The 21,443-nt window shown below is 42.0% G+C and overlaps 1 protein-coding gene across 3 annotated transcripts in view; it reads right to left on the bottom strand.

Annotated features, from left to right (window-relative positions):
- Positions 1–17,824: 17,824 nt before the first annotated feature.
- The window catches only part of LOC146312376 (thyroid hormone receptor alpha-B), a 49,234-nt gene continuing 45,615 nt past the window's right edge, over positions 17,825–21,443 (bottom strand). For all 3 annotated transcript variants that reach the window (XM_084740328.1, XM_084740329.1, XM_084740330.1), the window contains exons 7-8: positions 20,547–20,805; positions 17,825–18,941 (exon numbers count right to left, since the gene is read on the bottom strand). In XM_084740328.1, coding sequence (XP_084596454.1) covers positions 18,691–18,941; positions 20,547–20,805 — 510 coding nt within the window. In that variant the 3' untranslated portion in view covers positions 17,825–18,690. The remainder of the gene's footprint in view (positions 18,942–20,546; positions 20,806–21,443) is intronic.

Genomic DNA, 21,443 nt, shown 5'->3' with positions numbered 1-21,443 from the left:
TGCGTCAGGAGTGCAGAGAATGTCTGAGTGGAGTGATAATTTACTTTTTTTTGTGTTCATTAATGATCAATTCAGAGTCACAAACTGTACATATGGACAATAAACATTGTTATGATGCATTTATCAGGAATTAGGATTGGATAATAAGAAGATACCAGGCTGTAATCTTCAATTTCATCCATCCGGATTGCAGATATAAAACAGCTGTGACAGACAAATACATTTATTCACGTGTGCAGAGGTTTAAAGGGACAGTTCAAAATTTTTTTAAGTGTGGTTGTATGAGGTATTTATTGATAGTCAGTGTGATTATCTGTAGTAGTGGTGGATGACATGTCCTCAGTTTAGAGAGTACTGATGTAAAAAACAGATCCATCTACTGCTGTGGACACGGTCAGCAGCAAAATGTATTTTAGCCATCAATTAGTTGATCAAAAGAAAACTAGTTGCCAACTATTTTAATAATTGATTAGTTGTTTTAGCCATTTTTCAAGCACATGTCAAACATGTCAAACATTTTCTGGTTCTTAAATGTAAAGATTAGCTGCTTCTCTTTGTAACTTATGACAGTGAATGAAGTCTTTGGGGAGGGTGGCTAAACACGCTTCAACCAACTGACAAGGACTGAGGGCCTGTCCAGTGCTCTCTAGTGCGAGATACTCTTGTCACAGGAAAAAATTGGAAGACTGATCCAGTCCGTTTTAACCAGTGTCCCCTCCAGTGGAGGTCTGGACTGCTGGTTGAACAAAAGAAACAATCTGAAGACGTTTAATTGGTAGATTAATCATGAAAACAAGCCGCAGATTAATTGATAATGACAATAATGTTATGCTTTAATTTCACTGAGCCCATCACATCTGCATCACAGCTGCACGTCCCACCAGGAGCGTTTCAGAGTGTTTTGCCCACCTGATTATGCAGCATTGCCCACATTTTGTTATCTGGTCTTGCTTTTTTGTACCTCTACCATGGGTAAGCAGGCTACATGGTTAAATAGTTTCTTACTGCCTGTTTTTATAATTGGAAGTCTGCACAGGGTCCTTTATTTTGAAAATTCACCAGATTCTCTATGCTCTTTCTGCATTTGACTTCCTTTCTGGTTCAATCTGCTCTTTGCAGATTTTGAAAATTCACCAGATTTTTGCTATCCATGATGTTGCAAATGGAGCTGCTATTTCGCAAGACAAACTTCAGACTTGTTCTGACAATAAAAGCATCAATCAATCAAGAAACATGGAAGTCACACAATAACAAAAACAAGCTGACAAATCGAGGCAGCAGTAGACCAGAAACTCCCGTTTTTTGTGAGGTAAAATGACAGTTTTTGCCAAAGGAGTCTGGTGGCTTTGGAGAGCGATAAACCACACCACCATACCAAACCACCTTACTTAAAAAATCTGAATCATCCCTTTAAAAGTCTACATATAAGTGTATATAAGAGAGACAATGAGGTGATAACAAGAAGAAGGTTTTTGTGGGTTTAATTTATTAGTCCATTAATGAAAACCCTCCAGCACATGACGTAGCCAGCTGGAGAACTGAGAGCCAAAAAGAGCCAGTGAGATGTAAATTTAGTCACATATTTATTACATAAATATATAGTAAAATAGACCAGCGACAATTACCATAAAAATATCTTCCTTTAAAACCCTGACCATAAACAAAGATTTGAAAATCACACATCGACATTTACAAACACGCTGATTGTCTGGACCTGTCGTAAGCAGCCCACCACAAAAACCTGACATCACACCACCCACTGGACTCGTCGGGAGGATGAGGAGGAACAGGAGGAGGAGGAGGAGGAAGAAGAGGAGGAGGTAAGAAGGGGGTGGTGGGTGCTCAGGAACAGCAGGGGATTGGGTAACTGCGGGGGAGGACAGGTCCAGGTGAGAAGGGGTTTGGTGTGATGGCGGTGTGGGTGGTGTGAGTGGAGATCACAGTAAATATTCCGAGGTTTCCTGCGCATGTGTGTATTTATTGAAAGACAAGACTGTTGTGTATTTATTGAGCCCAGAGCGTCGCAGTATGTCCTTGCATGTTTGTTTGCCCCTGTGCTTCATGGAAATGAATCCTAAATATTGTTCCTTAGCTTGAAATGTCATCTGAGAGTTAAATAATATTTATTATAATAATAAAAATAATATAATAATAACATCTTCTGATATTTCTTATTGTCTGGTTCAACCTGCACCAGATACCAGGAGGTTGGGGTGTGTAGTTATATCCTGTATGCTGTCGGTAACAGAAAAGTAAACCGATAAACTTTTTAAATACTTTAAACTGCTCTTTATGTTACCCTGAAAATATATGAATATCTGGCACCTGTGGATAGAGACAGAAGGAGAGAGCTCTACTCTGAGTACAGTGAATGGCCATGTGTGTTTCCCTGCGTACTGTGTCCTCTGTCCACTGTCGTGCAGGAGACTCCGGCCTACGATGTACCTGCAAACTCTGCAAGCACTTTGACTTATATTACTGCAGATTCTCATTTGGATGTGTGTTCCCTTTGGCTTCTTATGCTCTCTAGAAATCTCCTTTCAGCGGTGTCCTGATCGAGGACCGAGATACGTACAAATCTGGACATTTCAGTCACTCACCGGCTCACAAACTTCAGTACAGGAAGAATGTTTAACTCTGGGTGGACAGCAATCTTCTTAGTAATGTATAAGGTGGCTACTTAGACCAAGAAAGTCCTCTAACATTGTATTTATGTACCTGAACACTGGATTCCAAGACGGCACCCCAGTGATGTCACAATTTTCTAGCCTCTGGAAAAGCTTTATAAATATCAGGGCTCAACAATAAGAATTGTCCAGTGAGTAAAATACTGTGTCCAGCAAATAAATCTGGCAACTCATTTGCTCAATTGGGCAAGTAGTCATCTTTTTTGATAATTGATTAATGGTACACAAAGATAAGAACATTTTCTTCTTTTCTCTTCTAAACAGGCTAGGATTCGTTTCCTGTATGAAGTTATTTTCACCCAAACAATCATGTCTTTCTCTTTTGTGTCATTCATAAATATTCTGCAATCGTCACAGGACACAGAAATTTGCATCTACCGTGTGTAGAACCACATCACATCACATTGTGATCTTTTGCACACTAAATAGGTAGAGCTAACATGTTCTCGCCCTGGAACAACCGCAACCATCGCTCACATATTGACTTTAAAGAAGCAGATCTTTCTTGGTCAAAGTAATTCTTGATTTTTGGTGCTTTAACACATTTTTTTTCCACCTTGAGGCTCATTTATGTTCGTGGTCCGTTCAAAATTCTTCCATGCATGCTTTACATTGGCATGGGTGTTAAGCAATTTATCCAGTAGAGGGCGCCACTCGGAGTCAAATGTTACCCCAAAGAAGAAAAAGAAGGGTCAAAATTTTTGACTAACATGAAGACACTGCAGGATGGTACTGCTCTGTTTCATCTGTATCCTTACATTTTTAGAAAATGTGCAGAAATACGGATGAAATGAATGCAGAGTACGGACAGAAGGCTCCGTCCGTATCTGTATGCAAATCTAAAGTTAAACATAAACGAGCCTTTCTGAGTCATTAAGAAAACTTCCCATAATTCATTTATGAGCCACAGAGAGGCTGAAATGTCCCGGTTTCAGGAGATGCCCATCCTGGACCGTGATCCGTACGATGAAAGTCCTGGATCAGGACGAGTGACATTCCTTGCTTCAATCTCTTGCGCTTTGTTGTTCCCAGGTGTCTCCAGAGACAACGTGGTAACTGTCTGGACAGGTAGTTTGCATGGAGAGCCATGACAACAGGTGTACATGCTTTCAACACAACTGACAAAAACACCTCACATCCTGTTTTTGGCACCTTCCGCCTAACCCTGACCCTGACCGGACAGGTCATGACCCCTGAGTGTCTGCAGAACACATCATAGTTTTCCCAGCAGCCTCTGCAGTCACAGTGAAGCAAGGAACTCTTGAAGGAGTGATACAAAAGTAAGAAAAGTAGTTGTATAAGTTGTTATCTGTGGTTCTTATAGCTCATTTGCATGTGTACTTTATTTTTGTGTTGTAAAACATCTACTGCTGGTTTGTGAAGTTATAGAACTGTATGTGTTTCCATAGTTACAAATATTCTCAGCAGGCAGCACAGGGTCCTTGAGAAAATCCAAGAGGAAATGACAATAGAAATTCAAGAAGAAACAACAAATCAAAACATAACCCAGCTTGTTTGTTTGCTTGTCTGAGTTTGACGTCAGTGTGTTTCTGTTGGTTGAATTTGCTGAAATATCCAATCACACAAGGTTTGCAAAAGGCGTTGTGTTTGAAATGACCTGTCCAGACTTTGAAACTGGCATCTTTATGTCAAATCAAGACAAAGTAAACTTCTGAACACCGTCACTGTTTACTTTTTCCTGATTTATCATATGTTTTCTGACGCACCTGCTTTTTCTATACAGGCGTGTAAATAGTGAATACAGACACATAGAAAGTTCATAGACATTTGTACAACATAACGCCATCTAGAAATAAAGTCTGACATGGAAACATCAACCAGCACCAACTGCTGCATACAAGACGTAGAACTTGTTGTGTCCACCAGTTTATCTGCTTTTTTTTTTTTTCAGCGAAACATCAGCCCTGCTGTTGAAGACACCACTTTGAAGCATACTCTGTTTTTGCTAAGAGTTTTTTTTTTTTTTTTAGAACATACTATAAGCATGCTAAGCTTTCTGTACATGCAACACTGAGTCCTTTCTGTTGTGAACAACATGAGCAAAAAAGGTGGTAGAGTAAAGAAGATGTTCCCAGTGGACATGAAGCCTTTAAGAGGTGGTTGTTGGTGGTTTGCTGGTGCTGTATAAAGTGGCTTGGACCTGCTACAGAGTGGAAAACGGTTCATAAATTGATCCCATTCTTTTTTCTAAGCTTGAGCAGAGAGCATCTCCTCTGGTTTTGCATACAACAGTGGGCTTGTGTAGTGTAATGTGCCAAGAGAGCTGAGTGTATATGCTTTGAGGATGTTCAACAGAACAAAGGACAACGGAGACACGTTGGACCAAGAGCACAGGGGGAAGAGAGAGGATGGAAAGCACCCTTTGAGGCCGTTTTTTTTTTTTTTTCAAACCTGAGCAGTTCTGAACCAATTCAAAACCTTATTTTCAACCTGACAAACATTGCATATTTTTCCTCAAAAGCACAGATCTCCCTTCGCATCATTTATCTAATCTCTGATTGATAAAATATTAATAGATGAGCTAATTAGTGTACATTCTTAGCTGTCTAGGCATGCGATTTCCCACCCGTTTACAAAAATATCCTCATGACTATAAATCTCCTTGCAGATAGTCCGAGCAGCACAAAACTGATCAACTTGTGAGTTGACGTCCGAGCAGCACAAAACCCATCAAAACCGCCTATAAGTGCTCTTAAATTCTGTCTTGGGATTTGGTGTACTAGGCAAAGGTCTCACAACAGGACATCAAAAGTGTCCACGCAAAGCTATTCATAACGTCTAGTGGCCGGATCGTGGTTCAGAGCAGTGAATGGAGCTCCATGTGCCATTGGATAAGGCATGGGGTGCGGTGGTGCAGTGTTTTCTCATGATCAATACATCTATTTACTCAGCCATTAAACTCACAAGTGCCGGCTGTGAAATAGTATGCTAACAGTCACAATTTAAAAATCAAACAGTCTGAACACGTATCTTTATGTTTCAAAAAATCGGATGAAAATTGATGACAGTGCGCCCAGTGAGCAGATTTGGCACTTTGATTACATCGTTCAGCTCATGGGCTTAATTATCCTCTGCTGATTTCTCGTTGTGGTAATGTGCCCCAAAAGGGGGTGTTGGTTTCGATTTATTCTATTAATATTGTGTTGCGATAACCTAAAAATCACTCTTGGGAGCCCTCAAACTGCTACCACCCAGCACACTAATTCACTCTTTACCAGAGATTCAAGTCCACGGCATGCATTTTCTGAGTGCAAGCTTTCATTACAAATCCACTAGCGCCCTATGAAACATGCTGTAGAACAATGCCACAGAGGAGGAGGGATACAAAGCAATCAATAAGGCCATCATTTGGAAAGAGAAGCAAAATTGCAAAGCCTCGAACTGCAGCCGTGGCAGCAGTCTGCTCTGTTGTGTTCTGCGAGCTGCAAACAGTCCGGCTTTTGTTTGTGGGAATCGTTGCAGCTTTTCTTTTGAAATATTACCCACTCTTGCAATCCAGCCCTCATCTCCCTACGAACTCACCACTCCTACGTATAAATGTTTCCCAAGACCCCCTGCTTTTTACTCTCCGTTATCTCGCTGAACACAATATTAGTTACATTCTTCAAAGTTAATAATACAAGTCTATGACAGGCCTCTGTTCTACAGACTTCTGTCACGTTCCACGGCCTGAAAAGGTGCTTTTAAAGGGGTTTGGGAGGGAAAGCGAAGCAGGTCGATCAAACATTCATAGCAAAACGTTCACACGCACCAAGCACAGTTCTCTCACATGAACATGGACGCTGACATTCACATGCACACACCTATATACACGAACAGCGTTGGTTTGAGCCATGCCAGTCTGTCAGAACATCACAAAGTTAAACAGTAAGCACACAGAAATAGAACAGGCCTGTGGACGGAGGAACAAAGCCAGTTCCTCTGCCCACCCCCCACTCCCGCCACCAAGGGTGGATGGAGCCCGGTTTGGATGGGAGCCATGGACTGCTGTATGTACACCATTAGCCAACTGGGTTGAGGGTGAGTTGGATATTGCTGCTGGCACTTTGACCGTGAAGGGAGAAAGTGCAAAGACTAGACTAGTACTGATAGTGAGGACTGAATTGGCTTTTGTTCACTCTGGCACGTGTTTATGAGAAAAGTCAAAATGTGATTTATTTGGGATCATGTGATCATGGTGGACTTTTGAAATGAAACTAGGCTGGCCTGAATAAAAAAAAAAAGACAAACCAATTTGTGTTCTATGGAAGCCCATTTCTGCCATGCAGGATAAAAAAGTTAAGTTTTAAGTAAAAAAAAACAAAAAACATATGACATAAAAAGTCAGATTTACAATGAGTAGTCTACTTTTTATCTTCGTCTTCTAACAATTTGTTTATTTTTGATTCCAAGACACTGGCACCTCCCCTGATGCACATTGTGATTTCCGTGTGATCGATAACCGCTGTCTACGCTTTCTCCCTCCTCAATTTTTTGTTTTAATCTCTTCACTCTCCTTAATCTTCACTCATATACTCATCTACTCAATTTCTCTCTGCTGAGGTCGTATCATTTCAGATGGCCTCAGCCAGAAGTTTGATAGCAGGCCTGTTAGTGAAATAACCAGCAAAGACTCGTTGGTAGATAAAGATTCTCCCTGTTTAGCACACAGCTCCACTTCAGCAACACTGCAGTCCATGCTGGCACCGATAACAAAAGGATGAAGCAGTCAGAGAAGAGTCACACGTTTGAATTTACCAGAAAGATTCTTCAGCACAGTCTGGATATGATTGTTTTATCTAAAACATGGCTTAAACCAAATATTTTCTTCTCATTAAATGAAGCTTCACCACCTGACTATACCGGCACCCACGTTGCTTGAGCTACTAAACAAGGTGGGGGTAGGGTGGTATGCTAAAGACCATCTGGTCCTTATTCCCAATTTTCACAAGAATTTGAGGATTTATCTCAGACTTCTTACTCATTCTGGTGATATTCTGATTAGTTGTGATGCTAACACTCACTTGAATAAGGTCTTTTTCAGTGGAAAATCCTTTCTGGCTTTCTTGATATTTTTCCTGTCACTCAGTTTGTGCATGAACCTACTCAGTGCAGTGGTAACACTTTTGACTTTCTATTAAAGAAACTGACAGATGTGAACTCAAAAGCCGACACAGGCAATCAAGTCCAGTTTACTGTCAAGGCAGACAAAGATCGGAGTACTGGATATTTGCGCCAACTGGCAACAAAATCCAAAGCGGCAGGCAGGAGAAACGAGGTCCAGGAAACAGGCAAACGGGATCAAACACAGGCAGAACAGGAACAAAGTAAAACTGGCTGGAGACACCGCATGTTTCTTAGATCTGGTTGGACGCAAGTCAAATGGAACTGGTATATGTACTGTGGCCTAACTTGGGGGAATGAGCTGCAGGTGGGGAGACGGGGCGGGGAAACCAGGTGAGGGGAGTCGGGTGAGGGCCAGGAGGGAGGAAGAGGAAGGATCTGAAATGAGTTAAGCTGATATTAAACTTTACGTGAGCGCTCAAGGGTCTGCCAGGGTCCATGTGAAGTCAATTTCATCACCAGAGGGTGGACGTATGGACATCTGCATCACTGTAGCATTGGACATCTGTAGTGTCTGTGCAACCACTGCAGATGCCAGTCTACTGCTCACATCCACATTCAGAGGACTAATAGGCGTCCATGGTGTCTGTGCGCCTGTTTGGGAGTATAATCAAGCCTTTAATGAACTCACTGCTCTGACTGTCTCTCCTGTCACGCCTGTGGTGTCAGATTACTTTCTTTTTATCCTCTCCTTGTAATGTTGGTGCTGATGTATTTACCACTTGACACATTGGTATAAACCAACTACCTCCTTGACCCCTCTACCAGTTGACCAGTTTCTAACCTTCTGTAGTTTTCAAAAATACTAGAAAGACCAAATTGAAGGTCAAACTGGCATCTCTGGCCTGGCTCTGTGTGGCTTAAGTCTTTCGTATCTGTAACTACACAGTGTTTCCCCTATTGTGAAGTAAGGAGTGCCTCAGGGCTCTATTCCTGGCCCACTGCTTTTTTTCTCTTTATATTTCTTAGCCGGATTATCCACAGGCATAGAATTAATTTTCAACTATTATACTGATGATATTGGATATCACATAGTTTCACATAGTTTGGTAGTCTGTCCTCTTTCCAGGTCTCAACAACTGTGTGGCTCAGGTTTGTTTAGCACCACCTCATGGTTCAATGCCTCCCTGAGTCAGTTGCTCTTTCTTAAGTTCCTTACATTTTAATAGTTTTTTTTGGGAGGAGTTTATCAATATCTGAAATGTTCAAGGCTCAATAAGAGGAGAGTATAGGGTGCACAGATTGTAAAACCCCTTGAGGCAAATTTGTGATTTTTGATTTTCGGCTATATAAATAAAACTGACTGTCTTTTCCTGGCAGGAATGGGCTTCCATACAGTGCAGAATCAACTCCCAAACAAACACAACTCACAAACACTCCAAACCAAACAAAACAACACACAGACAACACTCTCCCACCTCCACATGTGAAGAAATAAGTGCTTCATTTCGGGTTAAGAAAGCAATGAGGGCAAGATTCTTTGTGGTTGAGGTGGACTCAGGATCCAAATCCTTGAAACCTGGATGTCTACACCTTTTTCAATCGGACCGAACACAGAACAGGGAAAAAAAAAGGTACACTGCTGATTGTAAATTGAGAAGACAAATAAAGATGAACTTACAAATGGGTTTTCATCTAAGGTTCATCATCATTTATTAGAAAATGTTCTTTTACCTGAGAGAATCCTTCAATAGCTTCCTTTACCCAGTCACAAAAAGCGGCCTGTGTTTGTGTGTGTCACATGTGTATGCGCACGTCTGGAGTGGGTTTAGCTGATGCTCTCACGGGTGAGCGAATTTTAAAAAATAATCATGAGATTATTGTTTTTCCACTAATGTATAAATAAGATCTGATGCAATGTGAAATACGCCAAAAGGTTCACTCACTCACTTATTGCACTTCATTAAAAAATAATTGTAAACTTTATAATTAGTCATTTAATGTCTTTGCCTAAAGGCTGCAACTCTGTTTATTTTCGGGGTAAACTAATTTAAAAAACATTAAATGGTGGAAAAAGGCAATTGGCTTGGATGCAATTTTATTACCACCAATGATTCTTCCACTTAGCGTGGATTGGTGTGGGCCGTTCAAAGTGCTTTTCAGTTAAGTGCTGTAGTACAACTGATGGTCAGCAGATCTTCATCTCAGTGGGGTGTTGTGGATTTTTCAAATCCGCTCTTCACGTCTCAAAAGCAGAGGTAATGGGTTAAGTAAACTTGCTTATGCTACGTACAGTACATCTCACTGATGAACATCAACCACCAAGAATACTCTTTAACATTACATTAACTTGGTCGCAGGGTAGAAATATTAAAGCTTCACACACATATTGCAAAGGGATTAAATTCGGGGGCTCGTCTAATTCTTGGCCTTTGAGGCCTTAATGGTCAACCCACCAAACAATGAGAGCATTGCACCAAATAGACATGAGTAGTACCCAAACGTCCAAACACACATATACATACACACACACACACACACCGCTTTCTGAGCAGTTTACAAAAAACAGCACATCTCGTAGAATCCTTATTCTCCACAACATCCCCAGTACCCCTCCTACTTGTTCTCTGAGACCCGGACTGCTGTGAAGAGTTACCGACCCTGAGGACCAGCCAGGCGGCTGGGCTAAGGGCCAGCTCACCCGGGCAGTCCTGACCCTCACCCACACAAAGTAGCAAGGGTCTCGAGGTCACGTAAAGAACCTCTGGGAGCTCAAGCCAGGCCGAATTTGATTTCAGAAGCAAGACTGGCTCGTTGTTGTTACACCGAGCTTGTCTTTTCGAAGGGAGCTGGAGGGAAATTGCATAGACATCTTGCTACTTGCATGTCTTCACAAACTCTACATTTGGCATAGGGGGGGGGGGACCAAACACAACCATAAAACCAAAAAACATCACAGACAATCTCCACCCTTGTCCAATGTGTCAACATGTGAGAATAAACCCAGGATCATTATATAGGAGGGATGGGCTTGGAACCCCCCCCCCCCCCTGCAGAGCCAGCCTTGAAAACCTCACTTTGCTGTGGTCTGGCAAATGCAATCTGCTTGCATTATGGGGTGTCATTATATCCCAAAATTACTTACAGATTTATCCAGTCAAAGACAAATATGGTCCTTAATTCAAGCAGCTATCATCATCGTCTAAGACTCCATTTACACTTCACTTCATGTGTCTTGGGCGGATCAAATGGCTATTGGATCTCAAAACAGTTAAGTGTAAATGCCTCCAGGACGAATTTCAGATGGGTTGAAATCAGATGTAAATACACAGGTTATCTTTACTCTTCCTATAGCTGAAATTGCAAGTATGTAAAGGTTTGCTAGGGTCAGAATGATGTAAATTTCATCATCAGAGGGTTTATGCAAAGGCTCAGTCTCTGTGCAGAAAGCCTGCAAACATGCCTGTACTGCAGCACCAATCTGATGGCAGCCCTTTATTTTTGGGCGGTGACATGCAAACGTCATTTGCCTACCACTGAGGAGAATGGGGATGGAGGCTGTCGTGCTCTTGAAAAAATGTAAGGGGGCAAATATTTTGTATTTAGAAAACCTCTGATAATTGGTAGGCACAAAGATCTTTGATCATCTGGTATCACGAGACTAGTCCTGTGAGAACGGTAGCTAAAGTTACATTAAAACTAGCCGTTGCTCAGTTTCCAAACTCGAAACTCATTTGTTACGGACAGTTGTTAGTAGGGGTGGGGGAAATTTCCGATTCTTAGATGCATCGCGATTCGGACGTGGACGAATCTGAATCGATTCACAAACGTCCAAATTTCGATTATTTAAATCTGTTAATTAAAGTGATACAGAACCTTCTAAATAATGTGGAACTAAGAAGCGTGGTACGCGTCATCGCCGGGACACTTTGGGACGCGCACCTGGAGCGACACGCGCACAGCGGAAAACAAACATGGCCGACCGGCAGCCACCTCGCCATGAGGTCCGAACAGCTCCTTCTAATTTAAAAGCAGCCGTGTGGAAACACTTCGGCTTCTACAACGTCGACGGCGGAAGCGAACTGGACAAGAGCCACGTTATATGTAAGTTGTGTCGAGCTAAAATAAAATACTTTGGCAACACAACAAACATGAGAAGCCGTAACTCGATTCCTCCCGACGGAGGAGTCGGGGAGACGGCAGGCTGCTGTTGCTGCGGCTACTAGTGGCTACTGTTGGTACTTTCCAGTTTGCACATATTTCCAATAGTTTAATAAAATATAATCGAAATGAATTCTTATTACAAATGCGCTGTTTTTAAAAATTGCAAGTGACGAATGCTTATTCAGTGAGACAAAAAGAAATGTGTTTGTGAAAAAGTGCATCAATATACATAAAGATGCATCAATAATCGTTTTATAATCGAATCGTAGCCCCTGAATCATAATCGTAATCGAATCGGCAGGTGCCCAAAGATTCCCACCCCTAGTTGTTAGCTAGCTGGCTGTTATGGTTTTAACCAGTAGATGATTTCAGAGGGAGCGAAGGGGGATGCCATCTCTTTTTTATAGCAAAATGACCAAGAGAGATAAACGTATTTAGGCTGAGTTAACATGCCGTCTCATTATTTTTATTTTCTCTCCTCATATAGGACATTTTAGCTCATTTCATAAATGAGACAAAATAAGTGAATTTAAGCTAAAATTAACAGGGTCTCTTTATTTCCCCTCATCAATATAACCTTTATAAAATATGTACTGCAGTTATGAATCTTTAATTTGCAGAATTTCTTCCATAGTCTTTTATCTGTTTGGTCTCTGGGAATGACTTTGAATCTATGGCCCTGACCACGGCTCTGAAATATCAATAGGCTAAACTTGTGGTTCTGTCCGTGGTGCTGAAACAGCAGACAGCTTTGCAATTACACCTTTTTCTTCTGTCAGTTTGCATGTAGAAAATTATCTAAACTATACTGCTTATATAGCAGGTTTCTTAAAGGATCCAGTCTTTCACTAGGGTGTTCTCATTGGGTCATCCTTCATTTTAAAAATGAACAAATCTCCTACTAGTTACAACAGCACGAGTTATTATTCCTCTGTTAAGTTTTGTCTGGCCTATGGAGACACATAAATGAACGTGTCTTAAATTGCAACTGAATTTCATCTGGATACAAGACACTTGAAATGAAGTGAAGTATAAAGGAGTCCGCTACTGTAAACTGGTCCTACTTGTTTCCTTGATTGCTTTAATATCAAAAAGTGAGCTTGTAAGGTTTTTAGGCTGGCTTCTGGGAGGCAATGAAGTGGCAGACAAATGGGGAAATCCATTTTGGACTTTTTCAACCATGATGTGGGTGTGTTGCAGCCACGTTAGCTGACATTCTTGCCAAATAATAACCTGCTTGTGTTCTATTCATATCTCCCTCACCCACCTCCCACTTTATCAAATGAAAACAACCTTGCTTCTTCCTCCTAACCTTTAGCCACTGTGGCTGCTGGCGACACTCACATCAGTCGGTTGGAATAACTGATTCCGTAGATGAACACACTCACAACTATAGGCATTCATGTGTAGCGTGTCATGTCGTGAGAATACGAGGGAATCTATCTCTTTGCAAACAAGAAGAGGCACAGGGTTTATGATTAATGTCACGGGGCACTTCTGAGTATGGATCGGCATGCACATGTGAGAGAGTGCACACATACACATGTATGAAGCATTACACATTACGTTTGTTTTTCTTTTTTTCCTCTTACATGACAGTGGGATGGAGCGGTTAAATTTACTTTGTAGCATTAAATCTTGAGTGTTGTATGTTTTTGTATTTACATCCTTGGTTATGGCCAAAACAAAATGTAAATGAAATGAAAATAAAATCAAAACAGAAAACATACAAAAATACATAAACATAGTATTGCACCTTGCAGATGGGCAATATATATTCTCAGTTTTGTTGGTTGTTTTGTAACGTCTATGTGACACCACTATCCTTTCTGCTGGTGTGTGGAAGTTAGGTTGTGGGTGGCGGGCTCAGGTCCAGCCCCCTCCTGTCAGCTACATTCAATACCATAAAACACTCAGCCATTACAAAAGTCATAATCCCTCAGTCTCTGGGCCATTCACATTTTGAGTTTACTGTCTGTAAACTGTGCCTTTAAGTTGGAGAAGTGCTCACATTAGCAGATGATTTCTAACGTCATGTTTGTGTTGCATCTCCCGTCAACCAAGAACCAAATCAATAAGATAGAGAGCACAAAAGCTTGAGGGAAGAGTCCTTTTGTAACTTCTACTGATGCGTACACACAAGCACATATTATCTTAACATATACATTTTTTAAATCTATATATGCATCTCTGAACTTTCACATGTGCCTGCAAAATATGACTCCTCCCAAGTTCCTTTGAGTTTTGTGTTGTGTGAGGTATGACAAGATTGTTTCAGTTTTTTTTCTCTTTTTTTTTTTTTTTAGCTATTTTCAGTTTCTGTTGCATTATTTTTCCTGTTTAGGTTTTTTTTCTCCAAAGTTGTATTTCATAAAAAAGAAACAAAATATAAAAAAGAAATTCCTGTTGTTGTTGGTTGTAAATTCCTCCTGATAAAAGGGGACGGACAGCTGGACAGACACACAGACAAACAGATCAGTTGGCTTATCAACACAAACTATAGATGTGAAAAAGAAGTGAAATATTTTCTATGTTACACTGCACGCATGGTCAAAAAGTGACTACAGCTGTTTTTTTTTTCTTTTTTACACAGAGCAGTTTAAGCGTCAAAGAACAAACAGAAAAATAAGAAAACAATGATAAAATGAAACAAAAAAAAATCTCCAATCATTTTGTTCAGGAGTCTTTTTTTAAAGTCATCTCTTTTCATTTTGTTTTATGGATTTATAATCATTTCATATATCTTTTTTTCTTAAACTAAATCAGACTCAGAAGGTAAAGCAGCATTATAACCCCTTCTGTCACACACACATACCCAGTCAGCTCACGAGAACAAAGGACATCGATCGAGTTTTTTTTTCTCTTTTTCAGTTCTTTTACAAAGATGTGTTGGACTTCCAAACCTGCATCTCTGGAATATCGGATCTCTTCCCGATCCTTGCCATAAGAAAGTTGGAGGTTATCCTTTTGGATGGAGCTGAGGTCGGGGGGACATTTGGGGGCTGTCAGCTGGCATGGGAGCGGGGGACTCATATGGGGGTTGTTGTGGGAGCTGAAGGAGAGACCGTACATATTCCCACATTGCCATCTCCCCTTTTCCTCCAAGTTTTTGTTAGCATCGTCTCTACAACCGGCCACATCACCCTCTCTCATCCCATGTCAATGATGGCAGTGAGGGTCAGCGCCCCCGGCTTTTTGTTTCCTGTCCCACGCTTTCGTCTTCTCTCGCATCCTCACATTCTCGCGCTCAAGTCTCTCATTCCCATCGCTGCTGCTTTGCCGTTCACATTCATCCGGTGGTGCCACTCTAAAGGGCAGTTATGGCCAGCCTTGTCTGACAAGGGAGCGGCCTGGATCCCGTTTGATTTGTCAATGATTTTGGGCCAAACTGGGGTGGTGTGTGAGTGGGTACGATAGCTAGGGTGCTGAGGGAAGAGGAGAGGATATTGATGGAAGGGCGGGCTCTGAATTTGTCATTGGGCTTACTCTACCAAAGGAAAGGATGATGGGAAAGGGACAGGGAGAATGGGTTAAGTGCTACACAGCCCTCCTACCCTCCAACGCAGGGATCTGTCTCCACCCCTGGCTGGGTTGGTTAAGGGTTGGAGGTCATGTGCTGTTGGTCTAATACTGACAAAGGGACAGGTTTGGGACTGAGCCCACTGCAACTGCCAGCCTCTGTTACACAGAGCAGCCAAAACTCCTGAACTGCTCTGTTTCATACAGAGCAGAAGGGAAACTAATTGGTAATCCAACGACGGGCTTGACTTTGATCAACAAGGGGCCGAAGCGTGGACTGCTGCAGTAGTGCAAAAACTCCACTCCAACACCAGCCAGGCTGGGTGGGGGCTGATATAATGGTGATGGGGTGCAATTCAGTCAGAGCTAGGCTCCAGAAAGAGCGCTTTCATGGGCTAGAGTAGGGTGGGTAAGGCAGGGCAGGTGATGGATCTCTGGAAGAGGTCATGATGCTTGCAGAGGGGGTGGGGGGTGGGGGTGGGACCGGGAGTCAGATCAGACTCTGCCATTGTGGCTGAAGGTGGCGTTCCAGTTCCTCTCTCCTCCCTCCTCCCAGCATTGCTCCAGACGTTGAAGAAGTGAGGCTTGGCCTTCTGTGACGATCATCTATGATCCCTGCCACACATTATTCTGCTTAGGTACTTCTGAGGGGTGCAGATTACCCATCCTGTACAAGTGCCCAGTATGAACTACTGCTTGGCATTGAATATAAAATAGATTTCTTAGTCTCTCTTTTCTTCCTTGTAAGAGTGGTAAACCCAGTTAGAGTTGGCTTGGCCCCAGAATTGGAATGGACAGAGCGGGCTTTATTAGAATCAAATCGACATTCTTGAATGGTCATTTTGGCGAGTACGCTAAGATATCTGCCATGGATGTTTGCAGTGAGATATTACTGTTATAGTGGTGAGCATGGGTAAAGTGCACGACACTGAACAAGCTTCATTTCGGTTGAGAACATTCCACCTTTTGACGTCTTATGCACTGACCATGCATGAAAGAAAAAAGCTTATTTCCATGAAAATATTCATCAAGATCCGATGGCAGTCATCATGAGTGTACTGTGGAAGGAAAATGCCCTTTCTGTGCACTCTAATTCAAATGGACACGGCCACCACGGGGTTTGCAGTTACTCTATGTTATTTATCCTCCTGCTACTCGCTTCGATGGGTGTCAGCTGGGCTGCACATCCACACTGTCCTTTGTCGCTTCTGTGAGTCGATTTCTGTTTCGAAACGGGTAAATCCAGATTTCAAAAGATGACACTTGGTCCCATATAACAAAAAGAGATAACCCGAGTGTAATGGGTACCATTCCCTGGAGTGGGTGACACCTTCCAGGTGGAATGGCCGGCCCTCCTGTCTTCAGTGGTATTTCATTTCAACCAAGTGATAGCACTGAGGGTGTGTGTGTGTGTATGCCGTGAGTGTTTCTGTCTTTCCATAACTACAAGTGTGCACCTACGCAAAAAATTATGCACGTTTTGCGTGTTAATCTACACATGCGCCAACTTGAATGGTGTATGTCTGTGTGTAGGCTGTGGGCAGCTGCCCTGTGTCCACAGAGGTGAGGTAGTGCCTGACACCACAGGGGCAGTATTGCTGCCCCAGCCTGGGGGTGTGTCCACTTTGAGGTAAATGGTAGCCTTCTTGGCATTTGCCTGCTCTCAGTGACGCCCATGGTAAAAAAAAGGCAAATGTGTATGGAAGCCTGGAGGGGCCACACTGAGTTGAGTCCGTGAGGAGAGGACTCGGTACAAACCCTGCAGGTTAGGGCTGTATATCAACACCGCTGTGCAGTGTATACAGTAAAATGAGGCATTCACGTTACTCTGAGGTGATGTGTGTTGTGTGTTTTTATGTTTATGTTTGTGTGTGTCTGTGAGAGAGAACAAGAAAGATAAAGACTTTATGTGTGTGTGTGTTTGTGTGCGTGTGTGTATGTGAGATGAGCTTTGCTGTCTTGCTGGTGGTTGCTGCTAATCAAAACTTCCCTGGAGGCTGCGTGTGGGAGATTTACTTCTGACCCCTGGCTCTGAATCTATAGTCTACCTATTAAATCTTGTTTCCTGTCTCTATCTCTGCTCCTCCCTTCTCTCCCCTTCCAAGTAACACTCACCCTCCTCTTCCTCCTCACCTCTCCTCCTCTCTGTCTGCCTTTCTTTCTTTCAATGCAGTAACTCCTTGGAGAGAGGGGGGACTTAATTGTCATTCGTGAGACGCGAGGCTGCTGGCACAAGCAGCACGGGCAATGACAAGGCAAGTCTGCTCATATGCGTGTCTGGTCTGTGTGTGTGTGTGTGTGTGTGTGTGTGCACACTGCATGTCACAGGAGCCGGTCCAATGACACAAATGAAGGTAGATATGGAACCATGGTCTGCACAGGTAAGACAACACAATTTCATAAAACTGGAGTAGCCTTATATAAATATAGCACCGGTTTCACTGGGATCTAAGAAGAAGAAGAAGAAGAAGCTCCAGAAACAGCTGTAACGGCTCAGATTGAGTTGAGGATTTGATAATGATCTAGCTCTGGTAGCTCTGTGTTACTACAGCCATCATACACCAGAGTAATCTGCTGAAATTTCCACGTGCAGTGTTCGCTGATTGTGTGTGCCTGCATGACTGTGAGCAAAAACATGTCACTGATGTCCGTGTTTTGTTTTTTTTTCTGAATTGCTGCCTTAACAGTTATTCAGAAGTAATACTGAGAGGTGCTGGCCAGCATGAACGCTGGAGACATGGGTTTGTAAATCTGCTCCCCCAGAGAGGGGGGACGGACCCCTGCAAAGAGCGCTGCTCTGAAGAACTGAGGTGGAACAGGCTGTGGGTGTGTGCGTGTGTGTGTGTGTGTGTGTGTGTGTGTGTGTGTGTGTGTGTGTGTGTTGTGTGATTCTCTGTGTGTGTGTCTTGGCAAATGGCTACAACTCTGACTAGATAAGACATCATGCTCAGACAGAAGGGCCCCCACACGGATTTCAAAACAGGGGTAAGTAAAAGGAGAAGAAAGAGGTGGAGGAGAGGGTGTTCAAAAAACAAAATCCTCTGTTTGCTCGACTCTCCTGTTGCTGGTGTGTTGTTTCTGTTAGCGTTGGTTCCAGTTTTTTAACCACATACTGTAAATGCAATGTCGGAGAAATGCAGACTCCTGCCGAGAGGACTCTCCCTCCATCCTTTCCCCTTTATAAAAATGATGGCCCTTCCCATCTCTCCCAGTTTGCCCCAACTTCCTCTTCCCTTTGCATGGTGGCAACTGTGTTTCACACCTCCTGGTCCTCAAAGACCTCCAGGAAGAGCGGCGGGAAGAGTTCGTTGGGACACTCCACCTTCATGTGAAGGAAGCGGCTGGCGTGGCACGCCCCGATCATGCGCAGGTCCGTCACCTTCATCAGGAGCTTCGGCCAGAAGTGGGGAATGTTGTGCTTGCGGTAGTTGATGTAGTGCTCAAACGCCAGCAGGTAGGTCTCCTGGCACTTCTCGATCTTTTCCATGCAGGTCAGGCCGGAACGGTCTGGGGACAGGAAGAGTCGGCGGGACGGGAAGGAGGGAGGCAGGAAAAAATTAGTGGGAGGGTAAGAGGGAGAAGAGATGGGGGATGAGTAAAGGACAGAAGGAAAGAAGAAGAGCATTTGAAAATGAGTGAATAAGCAATCATCAGCACAGTGTAATTATGATTAAATGTCAACATTCTGGCAGGAAAATGTGACCTTCAGGCTGTGAACACTTTCATGTCTTATTATGGGCGATTACCAGTGTGAAATACTGTGCGCTGTTAAAACTAGAGTTTGGTAGCATTTTCTATACCAAATGCAGAATAAAATTCACTTCAGTTCATCCAGTCTGAATCCTTCTGAATCAAATCTATTTATCTGTCATCATTTATAATTAACAAATATAACAAATGTTATAAATAATTTCATACAGAACTAAAACTGAATGATTTAAGAGCTTTGAAAGGACTTTGATACAACATTTCAGTGGTATCCTTACTGATTTACATATAAACAACATAAAAAGTTTATAACTGAGAGGTATAAGGGCCACACCAAAAAGTGGCAAATTCATTTGCACAACTTCAAAAAATATATGAAGAAATTTGGTAATGTGGTGACTACTCACAAGGATAGCTCGTTAAAGGAGAAATCTGTAATATATTTACTTTAATAAATCATTAAAAAAACAATGGCATGTCATCCGCATACTTGCTTCTCTGAAAGCAACATCACAGCCTCGGGGTCCTCCTTTAAAATTTCTCTTCAGGCCCTTAACTGTTGTTGTTTGCCTGTTTCACGTCAATTACAGTCAACGGCTACAGTAACTTCTGTGGACTGGCTCTGGACTCCATTCTCCCTCAGAAGTCAGAGCTGTTCAGATGATTTAAAATTAATACAAAAAATTATGTTGTATTCACTTTGTCCTTGAGGGCGAATCCTGCAAATTCTGATTTCTCTGCCAGTTTGCCAAAGTTTTAAATGACCTTACAATAAAAACAAACAAACAAAAAGATTCTATAAAATTATAAAAACAATAAAAAATGACATATTTCATAACTAATATTAATAGTTATGTAATATAAATAAATCTTATTTCATACCTAATTGTCACAAAATGCATTTAATATTTCTTTCTTACTTTTTTAATTCCCTGAGACTTATTAGATTGCCTCTTTTGCAAGAGGCCAGAATAACACACCTCCTCTCTGTATTTGCATCCTATTATTTCAAAACCCTGAACATATTATTATGTGACATGTCTTAAAACCGAAATGTGTCAAGAGTTTCAATACAATGAACAAACTCAGAGTGAAGGCTATTTAATCACATTTACGCTGAGCTTTAGATTTTCTCCTTTCAACCCTGAATATGTATGTGGACTTTCATCTTCAGGCCATAATTACATTTTGAAACACAATAGCCTATAATGTGTGCTGTGTAAAGCAGCGGTAATGATTAGGAAGATGGACTGTGGTTGAATTACGTTTCCAAGAAGACTGAGAATTTACATTTACATTACATTAAGCTCGAACTCCTGCACCAGCATCGTTATAAGCAGTACGGGCTAAAGGCACAGTCCAGCAGTTTTAGGATAAAGAAAAGAAAGTGGCGTCAATAACAACCTGAGCTCATGAGCAGCACGGCCTGCAGCAGCGCCACCTCTGTGTCGTCCAGGTTGAACTGCGCCAGGCTCTTGCCCAGATCGAAGATGGCGTCCGACACCACGCCCAGCCCGCCGTTCTTCAGCTGCTCGCGCTTCACGGCCATCTCCCCGCTCAGCGTCAGTGTCTCGCTCTCCGGGTCGTAGCGCATGGCGGCTCGCAGCGACATGATCTCCATACAGCAGCCCTTCAACAGGATGATCTGGTCTTCACAAGGTAGCTGCAGAAAAAGAGAAGGATTTTTAACATTTAATGCAAAGTTATTATTACCTCTGGACAATCAGCATAACGAACATGTGGATAAGACTGACATAACACTTTCATAAACATGAAGGAACATTTATGAATGATTATGACTGCTGTCCTGTTGTGTTATTTAATGCAAAGTTAACATTGTTTGGGAAGTCTAAGCCAAATTTAGCATTAAAAATAACATAATTGACTGAATGACACTTAAGGACAACAGTCATAAACATTTCTTAAGACACCCTAATATTCATGACAGGTGCCATGTCAATCTTATGCACACCCCTACAAATATGATGTCACCTGATCAGAATTAGGGTGGATAATTTTTCCTACAATAACAGATAATTTACTTCAGTTAAATGGTATACAAAAAAATTCTGGCTTCCTATAGCAGTGATTGGTAAAAAAAATAATGAGGTAAACAGAATATGTTTGTTTCCTTTTATCTTTATCACAAGTAAATTAGAGCATAATAGATGGAATATTGTTTATTACGCTCAGGCAGTTTTACAGAAAGGTGGAAATAAAACAGCAACACAGACAAAATAACTTTCAAAAAAAGCTGATATGAGATATGACCTCAATTACAGCAAAACAAAAGATGAATAA

This window comes from Lutjanus erythropterus, chromosome 17 (assembly GCF_056507025.1).
Source record: "Lutjanus erythropterus isolate fLutEry1 chromosome 17, fLutEry1.hap2, whole genome shotgun sequence".
NCBI classification, from domain to species: domain Eukaryota; kingdom Metazoa; phylum Chordata; class Actinopteri; order Lutjaniformes; family Lutjanidae; genus Lutjanus; species Lutjanus erythropterus.
Note: the sequence above shows the minus strand (reverse complement) of the source record. Positions and strands in the feature narration are given on the sequence as shown.